The sequence below is a fragment of the Brachionichthys hirsutus genome, chromosome 8 (assembly GCF_040956055.1).
Source record: "Brachionichthys hirsutus isolate HB-005 chromosome 8, CSIRO-AGI_Bhir_v1, whole genome shotgun sequence".
Taxonomy (NCBI): Eukaryota; Metazoa; Chordata; class Actinopteri; order Lophiiformes; family Brachionichthyidae; genus Brachionichthys; species Brachionichthys hirsutus.
In genome coordinates this window covers 4,095,437-4,113,704 of record NC_090904.1, presented here as the reverse complement: position 1 = coordinate 4,113,704, position 18,268 = coordinate 4,095,437, and the positions used below count along the sequence as shown (strand labels likewise).

Below are 18,268 nucleotides of genomic sequence, written 5' to 3'. Positions count from 1 at the left end.
TGGGGTTGATAAGGACCCAAACCCACCATAATAGTGTAGAAACATGGGACAAGTAAGTTTTTTATAATTTGGGACCTTTAACTCTGGTTTTGTGGCCTCCAGTGCCAGTGGCTCTCCAGCTTCTGTGGTAATTTGTCCTAATGTGTCCAAACATGTCAGATCCAAAAATCAATATGCAGTACAGAACGTCCCTGGTAGTCAGAGGATGTTATGTTTTATAGATCTTTGGGTTGAATTAAGTCAACTGGACTTGCAGGAAAAGCATGAAGACATTTCAACCCTGGTCCAAGAGACTTCTTCAATTCCAAAGTTCTGGTTTCCGATGTCTTCGAGCTTTTCTTCCAAGTCCACCTGACTTTATTCAACGCAGACGTGAGCGCTGACGATCTCCACAGACATTATGGCTTGTATTTGCGGATAATAGGTTGCTGTAGGTTGAGGTGAAATTCATTTTGATGCCTGTAAGTTTAATCTTCTAAGGTCATTAAATGCTTTTGAAATCTGAAATACACAGTTGTATTGTTGCAGTTTTTGCCACATGCGTCTAGAATGTAATTAAGTAAAAGTTGAAAGAAGCATAAACGGGCTTTTCAAGTGCTCGAATAAAACTATTAATAGGAAGACTTACGTTCACAGCCACACTTGATCTTTTGATTGTGCTCGGCAAAGCCTGCTATTCTGTGTACATTGTGATGATTCAATCAGACCTGAGGACAGCTTTCCATTACAGCAATTATTGCAGCACTGATGATAATGCCGATGATGCTGATGAGCGACTTCGTTACGGATGAGACAGAAGCCACAACATAAAAGTCTAAGCAGCTTTAGTAAGAATTATCGTTGCTTACATGAGTGATAAAGTGCAAACGGGACATAAACTGACCATTAAAGTAATAAATGATTCATCATTGTCTGACCCATTCTTATTTTAATCCTATTTTTATTTTATTATTAAAAGATGAATAAAACAGCCATAAATGGGTTATCGTTAAGCTTGAAGAGAATGGGGGCCCTTTTTTTCAATGCCATAAAGCTTCTGGGGAATAAAGCCTGCGGTTAGATGAGAGTTGCATGCAGGAGCTGGTGAGAATGGCTTTTAACCTTTCAAATAAAAAAATATTTATGAGATTGGAGTGCATCAACTTATATAATATGCAATTACTCCTGATACTAACTGTATTTTGATTTATTTAAATTTGCCAGCCATCTACCACCAAAGGTTTTTCTGATCCCTGCGGAAATCCGTATTCTCACAATCACAACAGCGCAGAAAGACAAATTCTCTCATGTTTGACAATGCAGACATTTCCACTCTAAATTCCCATTTTACAAAATGCGAATTAGACAATATTGAATTCATTAAATCTGAGCTACAATAAAGAAAATGCTATTTAAGTAGGAGTTTCTTGATCAGCACGTCTGGTCCTGCTCTTTCCATTCATTTGTCTGTATTCACTAATATTTCAGGATGTTGTGGAAATTCTAATAAATAACTCAACGCCTGATTGGCTAAATGCATCAGTCCTTTTGCAATCTCATTTGCAGTCAATCTTCTGCCTTTGTCCTTGTATGTAATGATGTTTGCGCTTCAGCCTCCGACCGACACAAACAAAGGGATCGCCGAGCCCATTCCATCAGGTGCAACATTTCCTCCTCACCCCTTAATTTACCAACATCATATTTTCTTCCAATTGTCTCCCCAACCCTCTCCCTCCTAAGTGCCCTTCCATTTTTTGCTAATCAAAATATATTCACACAATCTCCTCCTCCTCCTCCCTGACAGATCCAAGAGGCTGATTGGCAATTTCAGCAGCGAAACCATCTTTCTGGAGGGGAAGCGATGCAGCCAATCTCACAGAAGCCCTGCCATCACCATGGCAACACTCAACAAGAGGGGAGAGAGCCGAGAGAAAGGAGATATGATCAAATGCAAACACTCCATTTAGATCTGATATATGACTCACACTTCATTGCGACTCTCCAGTTTCGTTTTGTTTAGGCGCACGCATGCAAATAGAAGCGTGTTTAAAAAGCAAATGCACACACATGGACTCGCACTCACGCAGCACCTGTGCCTCGCTGATAACACCACCCTCGTGGCAGTACATGCATCAAAGAGGAGACCATTTACTCCTTTTACACTGGCTACAGCAGCAGGGCTAACTGACTTTATCACCCCCCGCTGGTTTAAGCGTCTCATCCTCGTCGCTGTTCCATCCATTCATCAGATGTGTCTGGACTTCCTCAAACTGTCAGACCACCAACTGGGAATGCTAAATAAATGTCGGCCGGATCTGCTGTTCAGAACGGCAGCTTGAGATGTGACATTAGAACGTACAGCTGGAGATGGTTTAATAGCAGGGCTGACTCGCGATTGTTTAAGAGCCAGTACAGCAGACAGATGTGGAATATGTTTCACTACATCTAAGAAGTAAATCCAGGTTTCACTCCATTTTTAGTCTCCAACTTCTGAAGGAACATCTGGTTCTTAAACTGGAAAAATGTCGCACTGATTTCATCAACTAGGCGCCTGTTGCTGGGAAAGACATCGGCCAACCTAGAAGGAATAGTAGAGCTGGGGGGAATGAGAGCTGCAACACATTCAACTTTGACTTTGAGATCCTGAACGCAGCTTCGACAGGCGAGCTACCGATCTGTGACACAAATTCAAATGGCATACGATTAACTTTAAATCTAATCGAGAGGATGAAGGAATAGAAAACATTGAAGATTGGCTTTTAGAGGCAGAATCAATAACACTCATACAAGACAGACCATAAAAGTTAACAAAGTTTATTACATGTTTATATACAAACAACCCTGCAAGGCACACCTTTTTTTTTTAAATAAGAATATAATACTTTTTTTTTCTTTCTTGAAAGAAAATGAGGTTTAGTTCTAAAATATATATTATTAATACAATGTTGTTTAGTGTTTTATGCATACAGACATTTTGGATTTTCTGTTGATACAAATAAAGAAGGGAAAAAAAACATATTTGAAAATGTTTAATATGGTAAATTGACATCTTTAAATGTTGGTCGATGATACGAAGACAGACCACTGATGCGTATCTTATCCGCAAACTAGCTAAGCTGAACAGGGAGTTTTATCAGCCAACAGTTATCTATCAGCTATCAGTGCATGATTATGTGGCCCGTTCTAAAAATTCAAAACCTCTGGAGAGTCGTACTCTCTGACCAAAGCTCTCCAGATACAAAGAAAGAGTCATTTGTGTACGGAAGGTTTTGATTATACTATACTTATTTTAGCCAGACCAATGAAAATAAATGCTTTCATTACTGTATGCTCTGTTAAGTCATTCTCTGTTAGGCCATGGATTAGGGGGTCGCTTAAAATAGGAGAGGAAAATGAAATAAAGACATGCTCAGTCGCAATGAAAACGTCTTTTCTCCAGAAGAAGGCACGCAAGTGTCTGAGTAAAGGCAACTGGAGCAGCGTATTATCATGGTGGCTTTCTGTGCATTGTTCCGTACAGACTATTGATCATGTGGCGATCAGTCGTGTCATTTCGGTCAGTCCACCGACGCTGCCTTTTACATCAAAGAAAATGTTTGTCCAATCTCAATCAGGACCGATTTGTGAAATAACTTTTTTTTTTATGACTCCTCACAGCACATGAAGCAGAGATTGACAGATGAAAAGACGCCCGTGACAAAAGGCCTGCCGTTACCCAGGAAACGACAACAACAACAAATCTGAACAATGCATGAAATGTTGGGAACTGCAAAATCTCAAGATGCAGGCTTGCGTTGTCAGACAGTTTGCCATCATCAAACTGACAGTAACAGACGTGACAGGTGTCGGTTCCCTTTAAATGCTACTACACCATCTATAAAAATCATCTTTCCCGTACAGCTAGTTCAACAAAGGCCCCATTAATGTGGCAGTTTTCATTCCCCTAAAAAGACCAGGTGGTGCTTGACCAGAGATGAGCATTTTAGCGGGCCTGTTTTTAAGGCTGAGAAGAAGGGGCTGCTCACTTTCTCTTCCTGAGCCAAGTCCTCTGGTGGTTTGGACTCTTTTGGGCTGTGTCTTATTGAATATTCCTATTGTTGATGTTCTGGGTGGCTGTTATCATGCCAGGAGGCCAAGCCGCTTGACCTTGGCTGACAAGAAAGAGTGGATGATGAAGACTAAAGTCTTGGGGCAACAGTGGAGGTCCAGTTGCTGACAGAAGGGATGGTATGAAGTGCAGAAAAATGGAGGGAGGAAAAAAAAAAGACATTGTAATATCACACTGACATGATAGAAAATTGCATTTTTAAGTCAAAATTAATTTGTCTTATCAAGTATGACAGGTTTGTAATCGTTTGTGATTTCATTTACTGGCTGAACCAGATGGAAAATATATATTCTAGTATATAATAAGAAATCCATTGAAAACCTACTATCTCTGCCTCGGGGCCTCCAAAGTCAAGGAACATCATCCGGACTCCATCGTCTGAGGACATTTTTAGACGCTCGAAGGGCTGCTGGAGCAGAACACTTTTCCTGACACCCATTTCTTCTGTGAATAGTGTGAAGCCTTCATCAATGTGCACTCCCAGGGTGCACTCCTTCCCATTCCAACTACAGGCTGCCAGGATAGGAAACAAACGAGGTTACACACTGCCGGAACAAAAGAGGCAGCGTAATGATATTACAGCAACTGGCAGAAGTGGCCCTCGGATAAATGTGGAGGTGGTTGTTGTTGTTGTTGTTCTAGGTCATGAGCATGATGCCTTTGTGCAGTGAAATAATAAGCAATACTTATTATTAAAGGGAAAAGAAAAGAACAGATGTAAACCTTATTAAAGGGAAATTATTCAAAATAGGTCTGCTGCATCACCTCAGCTGCCAGCAGAGGGCGGTGTAATATAACTAATTGCACAGCAGCGCTTACCTTCGCAGGACAAATGTGTTTTAATAAAAATAACAGAATAGAAATACATCTTTTCAAAATGCTTCCTTTAGTTTTTGCAAACAAGCAGTCGGGAGAAATCTGCAGTGATTTATACTAAAGTCTTACAGCAGCGCCATCACTGTGGAGGCATCTGCTAATCCTGCTTTGTGAGACGGGCTCCTGTTATATTATTACACTGAGATATTGGCAGCATGAACAGAAACATCTTGAGCCTAAGGGCCGGGGTACTTTTTGGGGGGGGGGATTATAGGGATCTCAAGTGTAACCGATTAACATCACCTGCCGTTTTGTTACAACGGACATCTTTTAATTTTCCCTTGAACAGAATCACAAACACAAGATTTACTTTCTGTGGATTAGTCACGGTCTCGTCTATCAGTTTTGAGAACAGTTGCTCAAATGTACTACAGATACAAATACTAAGGTTATTATTGCAAATGTAATGAAATACTTTTGTTTCGGAGACTGACCATAAAGTATCCGGCCTTTTCCACGAGAGAGAACAACGTTCATTTTAACAGAGGCAAAGCCCCCATTTGGAGTCAAAGACTTGGTTGTCTGATTCAAAGACCTTTCTATTGCTAGGTGATGAAAACCAGGGAGCAAGCATGCAGACAGGACCACCTGTCAGACAACTCTTTGTACCTGTGTTGACCTCCCTGATGAGCTCAGCAGCGCCGTGGCAACCGTCCACCAGTAGATGAGTCCAGGTGGACAGCTCCTTGGCAGAGTCCACCCGGAACACGTGGGTCTCCACGCCTTGCTTGGTGCCAGAGCGAAGGCCGAATGAAAGGTCGGAGTCCAGGAGGGGAGAACTTTTTCCAGGGCCGGAGTGGACTAGTCTGAGAGGGAGACACAGACGATGTTGATCAGACCCCCCCAAAAAATGAGTTGAGGAAAGCACAAGAGGGGGAAAAACATAACTCTTAGCTTCTAGTTCTACTCATGTCTTCCATGTGATGTAAAAAATGTGGCAGAATGTCAGCCAGCTATGGAAAGACTGACCCTGCGTCCAACGGATCGGTCCAAGAGCAGCGCTGGAAAACGCTTAACTCAGACCTGCTCAGGGTGGAGGACAACATCGACTAAATGAAATCCAAGCGTGTTGTTATCTGAAAGCATTTGTGTTAAAAAAGGAGAACACAAGTGTGTCGCTGTAGTACTACGTGCGGTGCACGTGCACACGCGTGTCTGCGCGAGCGTGAGAACCTGGTTGCAATGAGCGGGTGACTCTTGGTGGGATTGCTGAAGCTCTCTTTGCTCTCAGGTAAGACGGGATAAAGGAGCAGGTCTTTGTCGGTCAACACGGCCAGGACAGGTTTCTCTGGACCCTGGGTCACCTGCGTGCACACACACACACACACACACACACACGCGCGCGGAGATAGGACTCAATGTGTCCACCATATATATATAAACTGCATTATGGAAGTTTGTTTTCGGCATTCCATGGCACTCCGGTACTTCCTGAGATATCCTGCAGAATGACAAACACATGATGCTCGTTGCCTTGCGTACCTGCTCGGTAATCCAGCTCAGGTGTTTCACCTCCACGCCGGGCTGCATCCTCTTCATCTCCTCCTTCACTCTCGGTAGCAGGTTGACCGCGGCAGCCTGAATGGCGTTGTGCCAGGAGTGGGCCATGGCCGGGTCTTTGGCTCGCAGGAAGACGGAGCTCTTTCTGCTGGATGAAATCACCTCAAAATACCTGAGAGAGGAAGGAAGAGCGAAGGCAAGCGGTGGGGACGGAAGGTCAAGACAGAAAGGAGGGCGAAGTGGACGGTTCAGACGAAGACGTACGAGCACAAGTTAGTGTTTAAAATGTTCTCTCCAAGCGCTTTGTTGAGGACCGCTAACCGCTTTTTCTGTTCCCGGGTCGTGCTGGTAATCAACTTGCGAGAGGACTCACACCTATGGACAATTTAGTGTAACCAATTCACCTAATTTGTATGTTTTTGGTGGTGGGAGGAAGCCGGAGAACCCGGAAAGAACCCACACAGACACGGAGAGAACATGCAAACTCCTCACAGAAAGGCTGCAAGTCAGATTCGAACCTGTGACCTTCTTGCTGTGACGCAACCACTGCACCACCGTGCTGCCCCCCCCCCCCCCCCCTCTGATATATATCAGCTGAAAATCAAATCAGACGTTCTGACATCCAGTACCTGTTTTCCGTGTCCGGGGGGCACTGTTTTCGAGACACTTGGCACATCTTGAGCGGGACACTTCGGGGTTCCTTCAGCTCAGCGGGTGAGCGCTCAGCACCCCTCTGAGGTGTGGAGGGGGGAGAGTCCCAAGGTGGGGGAGCCCCGGAGGATCCCGAGCTTTTAAAAAAGGCCGACATCTCCTTGATGTATTTCACTGGAGCGGAAGGAGAGCATGAGAGAAAGCGAGGGCGTTAGATAACCCCGTCACACAGGAGGGGGCACGAGAGGGCTGAGGCGGGGGAGAAAAGGCATTCAGGACATTCATTTGGAAGCTTGAAAATTCAAGGATGAACTGAACGCAGCATTTAATAAGAGCTTGAAGATGTTTATGCAGAACTCATATCACTTTAGCTACCGCATAAAAACATCGGCGTCACTGCAAATTTTAGACCTAGATTTTAAAGAGGCATCATATTTGTGTTTATTTTGTTGAAATACAGACCAATCTAGCTTGATTGAATTTGGATCATTCTGGTCAACAGTCAACAGAGTCGATGTGACTGGATTGAATTTAGCGCCACCCTTTGGTGTACTGTGTTAGTTAATAATCACAGATTTATTTTAAGCTGTTGGAAGAGTTTGTCTACTTTGTTTTGTCTGTTTACATTAATTACACCAGTCCTATATTATTATTCCAGAAAACTCACGTAGCCAAGTAAAAACCTGGATTAGCATTTAACAGTGTTGCAGCCACAATTCTGATGAGGACATTGAATTGTCACCAGAAGAGAAGTTCTGTATCTTGTGCTTTTCTAAACAAACAATGATGATGATGAATATATATTTATTAGATAAAATGTTAGGCCAGTACAAGTACAGTCAAACATCCTGTCTAAGAGGAGCATTTCAGGAAAGCCCTTGCGGTCTTGTTTCAGTTGAAATTCATCAACATGTAACAATAAAAATAAATTACTCAATTGATGAAAAATAACAATAAATAAAATAAAAATAAAAACTTATGAAGATATAAAAAATGTAACCAATAATAATGACTTCTCCACATAAAGACAAAAAGCACCATAGATTGTACGACTTTTTATTTTTATGCTGCTCAGTGAAAAAATAAATAAAAATCCACCCACCAGACAACAAATATAAGTGTCTAATAATTAAAAAAATGTGTCCATATTTACTTTAAAATATTGAGGACACACACACACACACACACACACACAGAGAGAGAGCTCCAGGCCAGCAGGCTGTGGTATGGGTTTGGCAGTGGGAGCCACTGCTGGAGTAAAAATAGCCCATGAGCCGAGGCGAGGCATGAAGCCGGAGGCTCTGGTTTCAGTGGACGGCTGTGAAGAGGTCCAGGACAAGAAGCCACGACCCAGAGGGAGCCGTGAAGAGCCAGTTATTGGTTAAAGCATCTGGGGCTGCTTTTAGGATTGTCCGTGACTATTTGTCATCCTCCTTTGTTTCAGGGTGTGGAAGAGCGGCTCGAGAATAAAGAGGGTCAATAGAGTGAAAGATTTTTTCGTCCCTGACTCACTGATAGCATGAAACTGCTTTCAGAAGTTAAAGAGGAAACCTCTGGGGTTGACTCAGCATTCACTTTAAATGGCGCCTCCCTGGTGAGAGACGGCGTCGCGGGCTGTATGATGAGCAAGGTGGCAGACTGTTCAGGCGTTAGCTCGTCTGTAGAACAGCTGGCATCAGATTTCAATGTCCATCTCCAGTCGCATTCGTGCTTTAAAACCCCTGCAAAATGTTAGAAAACTTATATAAGAATATTTAGGAAAGAAAAGAACTCGGTTTCAAAAATGATGCCAACATTCAAAGCCGTCCAGAGCCTTTTGGGGATTACAGGAGGGGGGGGGCTTCGTTTACCGCGCAACTGCGGAAAATTAAAAAGTCAGCCGGTCCTGTGAGTCAACTGAAATTTCAATTTCCATGTTTTTCTTTGGGCCTCAAGTTCCATTCAGTTTACAATGGTTGAGTTTGCCTCTCTCTCTTTAGCGCGTTTTCAGTTTGGTCGCAGTCTGAAAGATTTGTTCTTTCTCTTCCACTTTGTAGTCACAAAGCCGTCAGCATTGTTTCAATGTTTTTTTTTTCCTGCAGACATCACGAATCATGGAAATGAGGTTCTGTCCACTTGTTCTTGAGCCAACCCCCCCCGATGTCTGGAGACACAGGGTGATGCTCGCTTGTTGCTGATTGACACCGATGGTCAATCTCAACATGGCAGGTCCGGTTGCAGATGATACAGAGATTAAACATACAGCTAAGTTCAGACTGAATTGTTGCCATGAATACCAGCGGTGGCACATTCAATGCAGAGCTAAAATTAGCTGAGATGGCACCGCTGTTACTTCATCTTATCTGGCAGCCAGTGAAACTACTTTGCTACAGGGTGTGTGTGTGTGTGTGTGTGTGTGTGTGTGTGAGGGGGGGGGGGGGGGGGGTCCTTTGCTTTTTTTGCCGAATCTTCCACTAAGCTTTTCCTTCTCGAGCCTTTTAATATCGAACCTCACAAATCCTGAACGGACATTTTTCAGTCATTTGCTTTTGACACAATTCCCTTAATCGTTCTCTGGAAGTTTTTCTTCTCTCTCTGACAAAACGGCCAACACAAAACACACGGAGACAAGCCCACGCGCTATGGCGGTTTAGTTATCCAATCAGAACACACCGGCAGACTGATGCACTTGAAGGGAAACAACAACAACAACAACAACAACAAGCCCCCCCCACCAGCGGTTACCGTGGGAGCCGCTGGAATGTCACTGGCCAGGCGGTGACCTCAGAGGCATGCCGTCGGCTCTGTAAGCCGTGTCACCACCAACGGGGAGAAATGGGCCAAACCAACCTCATGAATAAGGCTCTTGTATTCACGACGTTTAACGAGGTCGATTAGTGAAAGTACAAATAAAACAGGGAAACGCTTTCAGTTCATTTAGAATCGCGTCGGTGTTCATGTTGGTAAATGAGTAAACAATATAACTTACAGAAATGCCATCGACACTAAATGTCAACAGGTTTACTTCTAACGTTTTAAAATGTCATATTGTCCTGACCTCATTCTGGAACAGATCCTTAAGACATTTTGCTTGATAGTTCATGATCGGAGCCCTTTTATGACGGTGATTTTTGCTGAGTGAATTGAATGCATCTTCAGATATCAGATTTCTTTTTTTTTTGCATCCAGACGGGTATCCGGCTCGCTGTAACGGGGTCTAAATTCGACCTAGGATAGGATCAGACTTTTAAGGCTCATTCATATACTGCCAGGGCACAGAGTGGACTACTTAGCATATAGTGTGTCAGGAGAGTTAATTATTCTAATTCTAAAAGTGGAAGTGAAAGAACAGAGAATCGAGCCGAGGATGAGAACCCGGTGAACGGCGGGGGGGTCAGCCGCACATTCTTACACTTTTCTTTTGCACGTTTTTCTTTTTTCTTTTATTTGCACTTTACTGCAAAGAAACTAAAATGTTCCACATAGACTTAAATGCATACTTGTTAAATGGGCTTACATTTTATAACAACTACAGATTACTTTTATGACGTTTCTCCACACTTCCTTTTCAAAACCGTGTCCATGAGAAGGTCCGGTTGTATGCCATAAGTTCCATAACCATTCCAGTATAGAGCGAAAAAGCTCCGGCCTGATTCTGATCGGATTCTGATTCAAATTTCTGTCAACCAATCACTATTATGAGGGCAGAGGCAGCCGAAGACCTAACAGCAATGTCCTTGCAGTATAGAATGTACATTGGGAGGCATCTTGGCATCAACATTATTAGATGCATAAAAACAAAAGTGGCAGGATCCATGTACGCAGGTTTAGGTCCTGTAAGTGGCAGCCATTGGTTTGAATCCAGCATGCGGCCCTTCACTGCATGTCCACCGTTCACGCTCGCTCACATTTCCTGTCACACATCTTCAGCTGTCCTTTCAATTAAAAGCAAACTACAGCCCTAAATAGTGTAAAGGCACGTAAGGGCAGTGAACTTATTCATCTTGTGGTCCTTCATGTGTGAATGGAAAGGTTAAAGAATCTAACGCAAAAACTGTCTGATGGAAAGCGCTTCTGTCATCGAGTCATCGGCCTGAGAGACAGAATATGGCGAGGAGCTTGGACATCCAAAGGGAGCTGGAATTAGAGCCGCTGCTCCTTCCCTTCAATTGGAGCCAGGCGGTTCGTATTTACATCCAACCGGGAGGAGACCGTGACGCAGATCCAGAATTCACTGGAGGGATTATCTATCTAGTCTGGTTTGGGAGGTTTTTAATGTGGTGGACGGAGACGCCTGGGAGAGGGACGTCTGGAATACCCCGTTTAACCCGGTTCCACTGTGATCCAAATCTTCATCAAAACTAGCTCTGGTGGCGCTTTCATTTCAATGCAACATGGAATTAGCACAGCAAAACACAGAGGGGGGCGATAACTCTGATTGAAATGGTTGAGCCAACACACGATACTGGAGGTTTGTCATTTAAAAGCGTCGCCACATGAAATCCACAGTAGTTAAAAAGTCAGCCGTGGAAGTCGACTGCAAATAATATCGCAGCATCGCTACACAAAACAGAGGATATACATTTGAAATGGAGGGAACCGCCTTCATCCATTTCTTTTTGTTACTCAAGACAATGGAGCGGAGGAAAAGCTTTTGTTGGAAGCTGGAGGGATTCATTCAGGCTTTAAGGGTGGAGAGTTGAAGTAACAATTAAACTGTCACAGAAGTGAGAACCAGGCTGTTTTAGTTTGTGCATGACTTTAGCTGAGCTACATATCAGGGTAGGCACTCAGTTTCTATAAAGTAAGGCTTAAACGCCGTCACGCTGCAGCAACAATGGCTCTTTATGTTTATTGCATGGTAGACAAATCTACTGAAATCTTCATGATTGTGATGATTCCAATTGTGTTCTGAAGATGTAAGGTGTATATTTAATTGGATATTATTGTATTGTAAATATTCCCGGGCCAGCGGGAATATTTCCTCTCTTCCAGGCAGGATGGTGAAAGCTCGTCTTCCTTCGTCTTGTTGGTGGGTGTAGCTGTCTGTTTGAGGAAGGACTGGCTTCCCTCCCCCTCAGCAAGAGGAGCCTTTAGCCCCCCCCCCCCCCAAAGCTGGCACCAGGTTCGGGTTGTGTGGCAGCAGGTGGTTCACTGACACCTTTGTAAAACCCGATTTGGGCCTGGTTTGACAATCTTTGACTTTTATTTTTATTTTATACTGTATATCCAATTGTGTGTAACGTACAAACTTCGACCAATGAAACTATTCGAAACACATCAAACGCACTCGCACAAAATTCTTCAGTCACTGTGTGCATCACACACACACACACACACACACACACACACACCATCGTCGCAGAAAACACACAAAGAAATGCACACGATGCAGCGTCCGAGTTAAAGACGATCATCTGGCTATCGAAGAAGGAAGCAGAGCTGCTGCTTGTGCTTTTCTTTATTCTTCCCCTCATTATGGCTCCCAAAAAAGTTACATTTATAAGTTGCCAAAATGTATTCAAAGGAGTCGCCTTCTTCCTCCTACTCCTCCTCCTCCTCCTCCTCCTCCTGCGACACACGCTTTCAACAACCAAGGTAAAGTGACAATTATTAGATTTTACTTCAGTATTTATGCATAATTGTACTGTGCTTTTCCATAATTAAGGTTATCTTTAATTCCTTTCTGTACTTTCGCCACACAAACCCATAAAAAAGCTTTTATTCTCGTGTTTCTGGGGCTGGAGAACGGTTTAAATGGATTTACAGGAATTTAAATCACAAATTGTTTCGGTTCAAAGAACGGATTAAATTTGTGAACCGAGATTCCACTGCATTTAATGCAAGATTTTAGTTTTTTTTCATGTTTCTGTGTAAATAGCTCATGTTACAATGTGGCCACCTGCAATTTATAGATGTACAACATCTTTTTCCTATTTAAATTCAGTGGCTGCAGCTTATAATCAGCTGCCCTCAATCGTCCGAAAATTACCGGTACATATAGTACATCAATTAAATGGCATAAATAACATATGGGCCGCCCTTCCTAATGACGGGCAGGAGAGACTCTGATGATGGTTTCACCTGCTGGCGCTGACATCTTTAAATAAATGATCAAACCCTTTTCATCTTCAACAGGCCGAGCCCCCTCTGCCAGTTGCAGCTCAGAGCATCACATTTGGATGTGTCGAAGTTTAGATTCATTTAATGGACGATCGCCCCCCCCCCCCCCCCCCCCCCCCCGGATGCACGGATGCACATCGAGGTAGTATCTTTCCCTATGACTCGGCACGACTAATACTTTTGTAACGTCTTCTTGAAAGTCTTAAAACTGGCCTCCATCTTCCAGCCCCTCTCCTAAATGTTTTAGCAGGAAAGCAAATGCCAGCTGGAAAGAGGGGGATGAAAGGAGGAACGTCTTTCTGGGACAGACTGGAACTCGTCTTACCTTCGAGGATGACTTCTTTGCCGGTCTTCTTCAGCGCCTGAACGGCCTCGTCGTGTGTGGCCTCCCGTAAGTCACACCCATTGACAGACAATATGGCGTCGCCGACGTAGAGCGCCTCAGTCTGGTCAGCGGCCAAACCCTTAAATATCTTGGAGATCAGGATGGGCATTTTGTTCTCCTTCCCACCTGCATGAGAAGAGGAGGGGGGGGGGGGGTGTTGGTGCTTCGTTCTGTTCCAGGAGACTGAATATCGTCATTAATGCCGGCTGTTGGACTCTGACCTTCAGGCAAGTGGGAAATGATCTCACTGAGGATTACAACTAATTCATTTTAAATGCATCTTCTACAAACTGTCGCCAGCGCAATCTTCTCTTTGATTTTACACGAGAGACTAAAAACAAGATTTCCAAAAATAAATAGAAATCTATGATAAAACTAGAAAAGCGCTCAGAGAGCACAGACCTCTGCCAAGCAGCTCATTCCCCTCATAATTGGATTTACACCGTTCACATGGTGACCTGGATCATCATCAAAAGGTTGTAGATTGTTCTTGGTATCTTTATACACCAACCATGAAAAGTAAAAGTGAATCAGAGTCCATGTGTATTTTTAACAGATTTTTGAATCCATAAATGGAGTTTTCAATGTTACAATTGTATTGTTTTTTTCCTGACCTCATTCTGGATCAGATCCAGAAGACATTTTGCAGGATAGTTCATATCGGACCCCTTTATGACTGTGATTAATTGGTGAGTGAATTGAATGCAGATTTTACATGATATGAGGTTTTTTTTTTAAAGCCTCCATTCTACATTCAGAAAATCTGAATTTTGTTTTTCTCAAAATGGAATCTAAGTTAGACCAAGACCCATCTTCAGATTTATTTTTTTAGCATCAAGATTCATCCAGCAGTTTCCCGTAATCCTGCTAAACATACAAAAACCGTCAAAAACAGAACCTCCGTGGCGGCGCTAACTTAACCTGAGCACTGGTTTAAACGCAGACATTTTAAAAAGTAAAACTCCTCCATGCAGAGTAGATTTAAGGCCTTTCAGGTTCCAACAGCCATTATCTGGACAGAATGTGTGACCTCAGCCTCATTAGAACTGACATACTAATACAGACCGATAGCTGGCTTCCTTTTACTCAGAGAATGCTGCCATGATTCATTTCAACTGATTGTTTGGACATCATCAACATGTCCCTCATATTCTTTAGTCCTCCCACACGCCCAACACAAACCCTTTCAAACCCTTCTTTTCACTGCAACCTCCAGCTGGCAGCCTGTCACGCCGCCGACAGCGGTGTCACGACGGCGGAGGTGGGGTGGAGTCGTTTCCAGTCGCCATGACAGCTAAATGAAGGGTGCCGCATGGTACGACGCCGACGTGCAGCTAATTAGGTCACTCTGTGCTCACAAAGAGGCTGCTGGGAAAACGCGAGTCAGTTTGGTCAGCGCTTCAAACGGCGTCAGCTGAACTGCAGAAAGTCTGGAGGAGGAAAAAAAAAGTTTGAGATAAAACCTCAAGATTTCGGGTACTCCTGCTGAAGGAGACGAGGATGAAGGTGGGAATGTTGCTCGTCATCGAAACTCTTCAGAGGACAGAATACAAAGTCTGCAGACACAAACTCTCCCTCTTTTCAACCAGAAGGCCTGTCTGTCTGTCTGCCTGTCTGTCTGCGGACATGGAGCCTCTCTTCCTATATTTAGACATGCGTGAGTAACGCCGGGCTATTTTCCTCCTTGCTGGGGTGGGCTCCCTAAAAGCAACACTCGTGGAGGACGCTGCTGCTCGCCACGCAGCGCTCACCTTTGGCCATTGACACATGCTTGGCCGTTCCTGCCAGCTGTTCACAACGCCGCGTCAGCTCACACACACAAACCATGGCCCCCGTTGGTTCCTTTGCGTCGGCCTGATGCTCCCCGACCTCACTTTCCTCTCCGATTCTCTCCCTCCTTTGCTGCAGAATGTTCTCTCTATCGCTCTGCGACTCCGTTCTTCCTCCCTCTCCTCATTGTTGAACCAAACGAACGGCATCTCAACAATGACAAGCCATCAGGGCGCCAGCCAGGATTCCGTCTTAATAGCATGCTGTCTGATTGCTCCAACCCACCCGTTTCCAAAGCGGTGGACATCACATTTATGTCATTAGGGGCTGGCTTTGTTGTTGCAGACACCCATGGTGGGGGTGGGGGGGGGGACATTAGCATTCATCAGCATTCATAATGATGAGTCATCTTTGTGACATGCCACCGGTGCCACAGTGTCCATCCAACATCCAGCGATGGTCTCTCCGTTATCAGGAGTTCATCAGCAACAGGATATTTTGGTCAGGCTAAACAGTTTATTATAGTCTACCTTCACAGTTCATACCTTTCATGGACAAGACAGTTCTTTTTAATCACACTTTGAAATTCCAGTCAGATCTATGGGCAAATATTTACACGGCGCTCTGGAACGTTTTATGGGGGGAAACCTGAACGCCAGCTGCTGAAAGTCGGAGAGTCTCATGAAATCCAGCATGAGTGTTTAAACAGCGGCGGTTTTCCACATGGTTCACATTTTACGCGCTACTTTTACGGACTACTGCCGTCTAACATAATTAAAACCTCTGCCTCAGAAGACAAACAAAACAAATGCAAAGAGCACTGCGGCAAACTTCACGGAATCGCTTTAGCAGAGAACACGAGTTTGATGACGCCGTTCTGTGGAGTGAGGAAATAGAACGGGAACTTTTTTTGGGGGGGGGGGCCGTGGGTCAGAGGAGGATGAACCCACGTACTGAAATGAACAACATCACCCCCACCCCGGTCTGGGGCTGGTCGCTTTCCTGGATGCAGGGAACCTGCATGGAGAGGGTCAGATCAGGAAATCCTAGAAGGAATCCACTCTCCATCGGTGAGGAAGATGAAGCTGGAATAGACATTCCCAAAAGGACAATGACTGAACAGAGACCACTCGGACTAGGTTTCAGAAAAAGTCCTGACTTGACACTCGACTTCAATCCCACAGAAAGTCTCTGGCGGAATTTAAAGGCTGGACATTCTGGAATATGCCTGGGGCGGAGACCTCGGGCCATGAGGAATGGGTTAAGATTCCTCGGGAAACGTTGCCAGGATTGTGTGTCTGGATATAAGCCACGTTTGCTGCGGGTCAGAGCAACGAAAGAGCGACTAGAGATGTCTGAGGGGACTCTTTGTCGTCCGGGTCGTGGCAGAACTCTAATAAAGTCGACTGGACTCTTTCTCAAACACAGGTCGCTGCTTCTTCATCTCGAGATTGCAGCAGCAGATAAACTTCGGTGTGACATTTGAGAACACACCTGTTGACTGGACTCTTTAAACGGGTCTCTCATGACTTTCAGGGCCAACAGCTGACAAACGGAACTCATGATCAAAGAGCGCGGAATAATGGGATTCACAAAAACATCACGTCGGTTCCGGTTTCTCCTTTTACTTCACGCGGGTTCGTCAGAACTCGACGCTGAAACCGGAGCGAGCGACGGTTCGGTTCCACTTTTTGCGCCCCCCCCCGGTCTTACCTTTGATGCTGATCCCCAGCCCCCCGACGTCCTGCTTGGCGACTCTCACGGTGCGCTTCACGTTGGTGATGGTTTCCGGGACCGGGGAGCCGCTCAGGTTCGGGGGGTCCCCGTTGATAACGCCCGCGGGGCTCGCGTTTGGCTTGGCGGGCTCTTCGGCACCGTCCCCGGGATTGATCGTGAGCGAGTCCTCGGTCAGGGTGGTCAACACCCGGACCCAGCGGTCCACGGTCACGCGAAGTTCCAGCAGTCCCGTTTTCTGCGCCTTCATCGCGGCAGCCATGTTCAACGCATTCCTGGAATAACTCTGAACGGGGCTGGCGGTCCTGTTGGGAGACGGGAGGGTGGAGGGACGGGATGGGGGGGGGGGGGGGGGGCACGCTCCGAATTCCACCTCTCCGCCCTCAAAGAGGTTTATCCAGTTGTAAAAAGTGAAGTTCATTGAGGGTGATGCGATTAGAAAGAAACTGTGATGACGCGCGCTCAAAGTTCAAAGAGCTTCCCGACCCCCCCCCCCCCCTTTAATCAGGCATGCTGTCGAGTTGCACATAATTAAGTTTTGATTCATTCAGATTTTTTAGTTATTTTAAAAAAAAAAGATTCTTTTTGCAGATCTAATTTGCAATGCGCTGCTGGATGCAGCGATCAGTGTGACCAGAGTCTCCCCACCGGATGAAGCCCATATATAGCAAGAAGCAGGCTGACAATGGATCAATAACGGAATCTCATTCAAAATGCAGCCTGCAAAAAGAGAACGTTGCAAAATCACCAGTTCGCCTGGTTTAATTCTTTATAGACGAGTGTCTGAATAAAATGAACGATTCAGTTGCATTCTACTGTACAACCCACTGACATGTCACCCGCATTACAAGTAACAAATATTATCATTTAGGGCATTTACTTGCAGAAAACTGGTATAAATAGCACACACACAAAAAAAAGATTCTCAAATGATGCAATGAAAAGTTCTTCATTCTTCTTCATTTTCAAACAAAATCCTACAAATATTTTTTACTTAGGAAGCGTTCAAATACATCAGTATTTGGTGGAATGCCCCTTGCTTTCAGTCACATGCATATTGGCCTGCTCTCCACCGGTCATTGCTGTTGGGGGGCCTTTATGCCGCCCCCTCCTCGCCCGTGACCGCCCATGTTCCTCTTGCTCACATTCCAGAGGTTTTCATT

General features: G+C 44.7%; 1 protein-coding gene across 1 annotated transcript; it reads right to left on the bottom strand.

The window, feature by feature from the left end:
• Positions 1 to 2,777: 2,777 nt before the first annotated feature.
• snta1 (syntrophin, alpha 1) lies at positions 2,778 to 17,367 on the bottom strand. Its single transcript, XM_068742497.1, has 8 exons — positions 17,085 to 17,367; positions 13,542 to 13,727; positions 7,093 to 7,288; positions 6,446 to 6,635; positions 6,137 to 6,267; positions 5,573 to 5,769; positions 4,413 to 4,600; positions 2,778 to 4,191 (listed from the first exon to the last, which is right to left on the bottom strand). Exons 1-8 carry the CDS (start codon positions 17,365 to 17,367, stop codon positions 4,099 to 4,101), a joined length of 1,464 nt encoding a protein of 487 aa, XP_068598598.1. The 3' UTR covers positions 2,778 to 4,098.
• Positions 17,368 to 18,268: the final 901 nt, after the last annotated feature.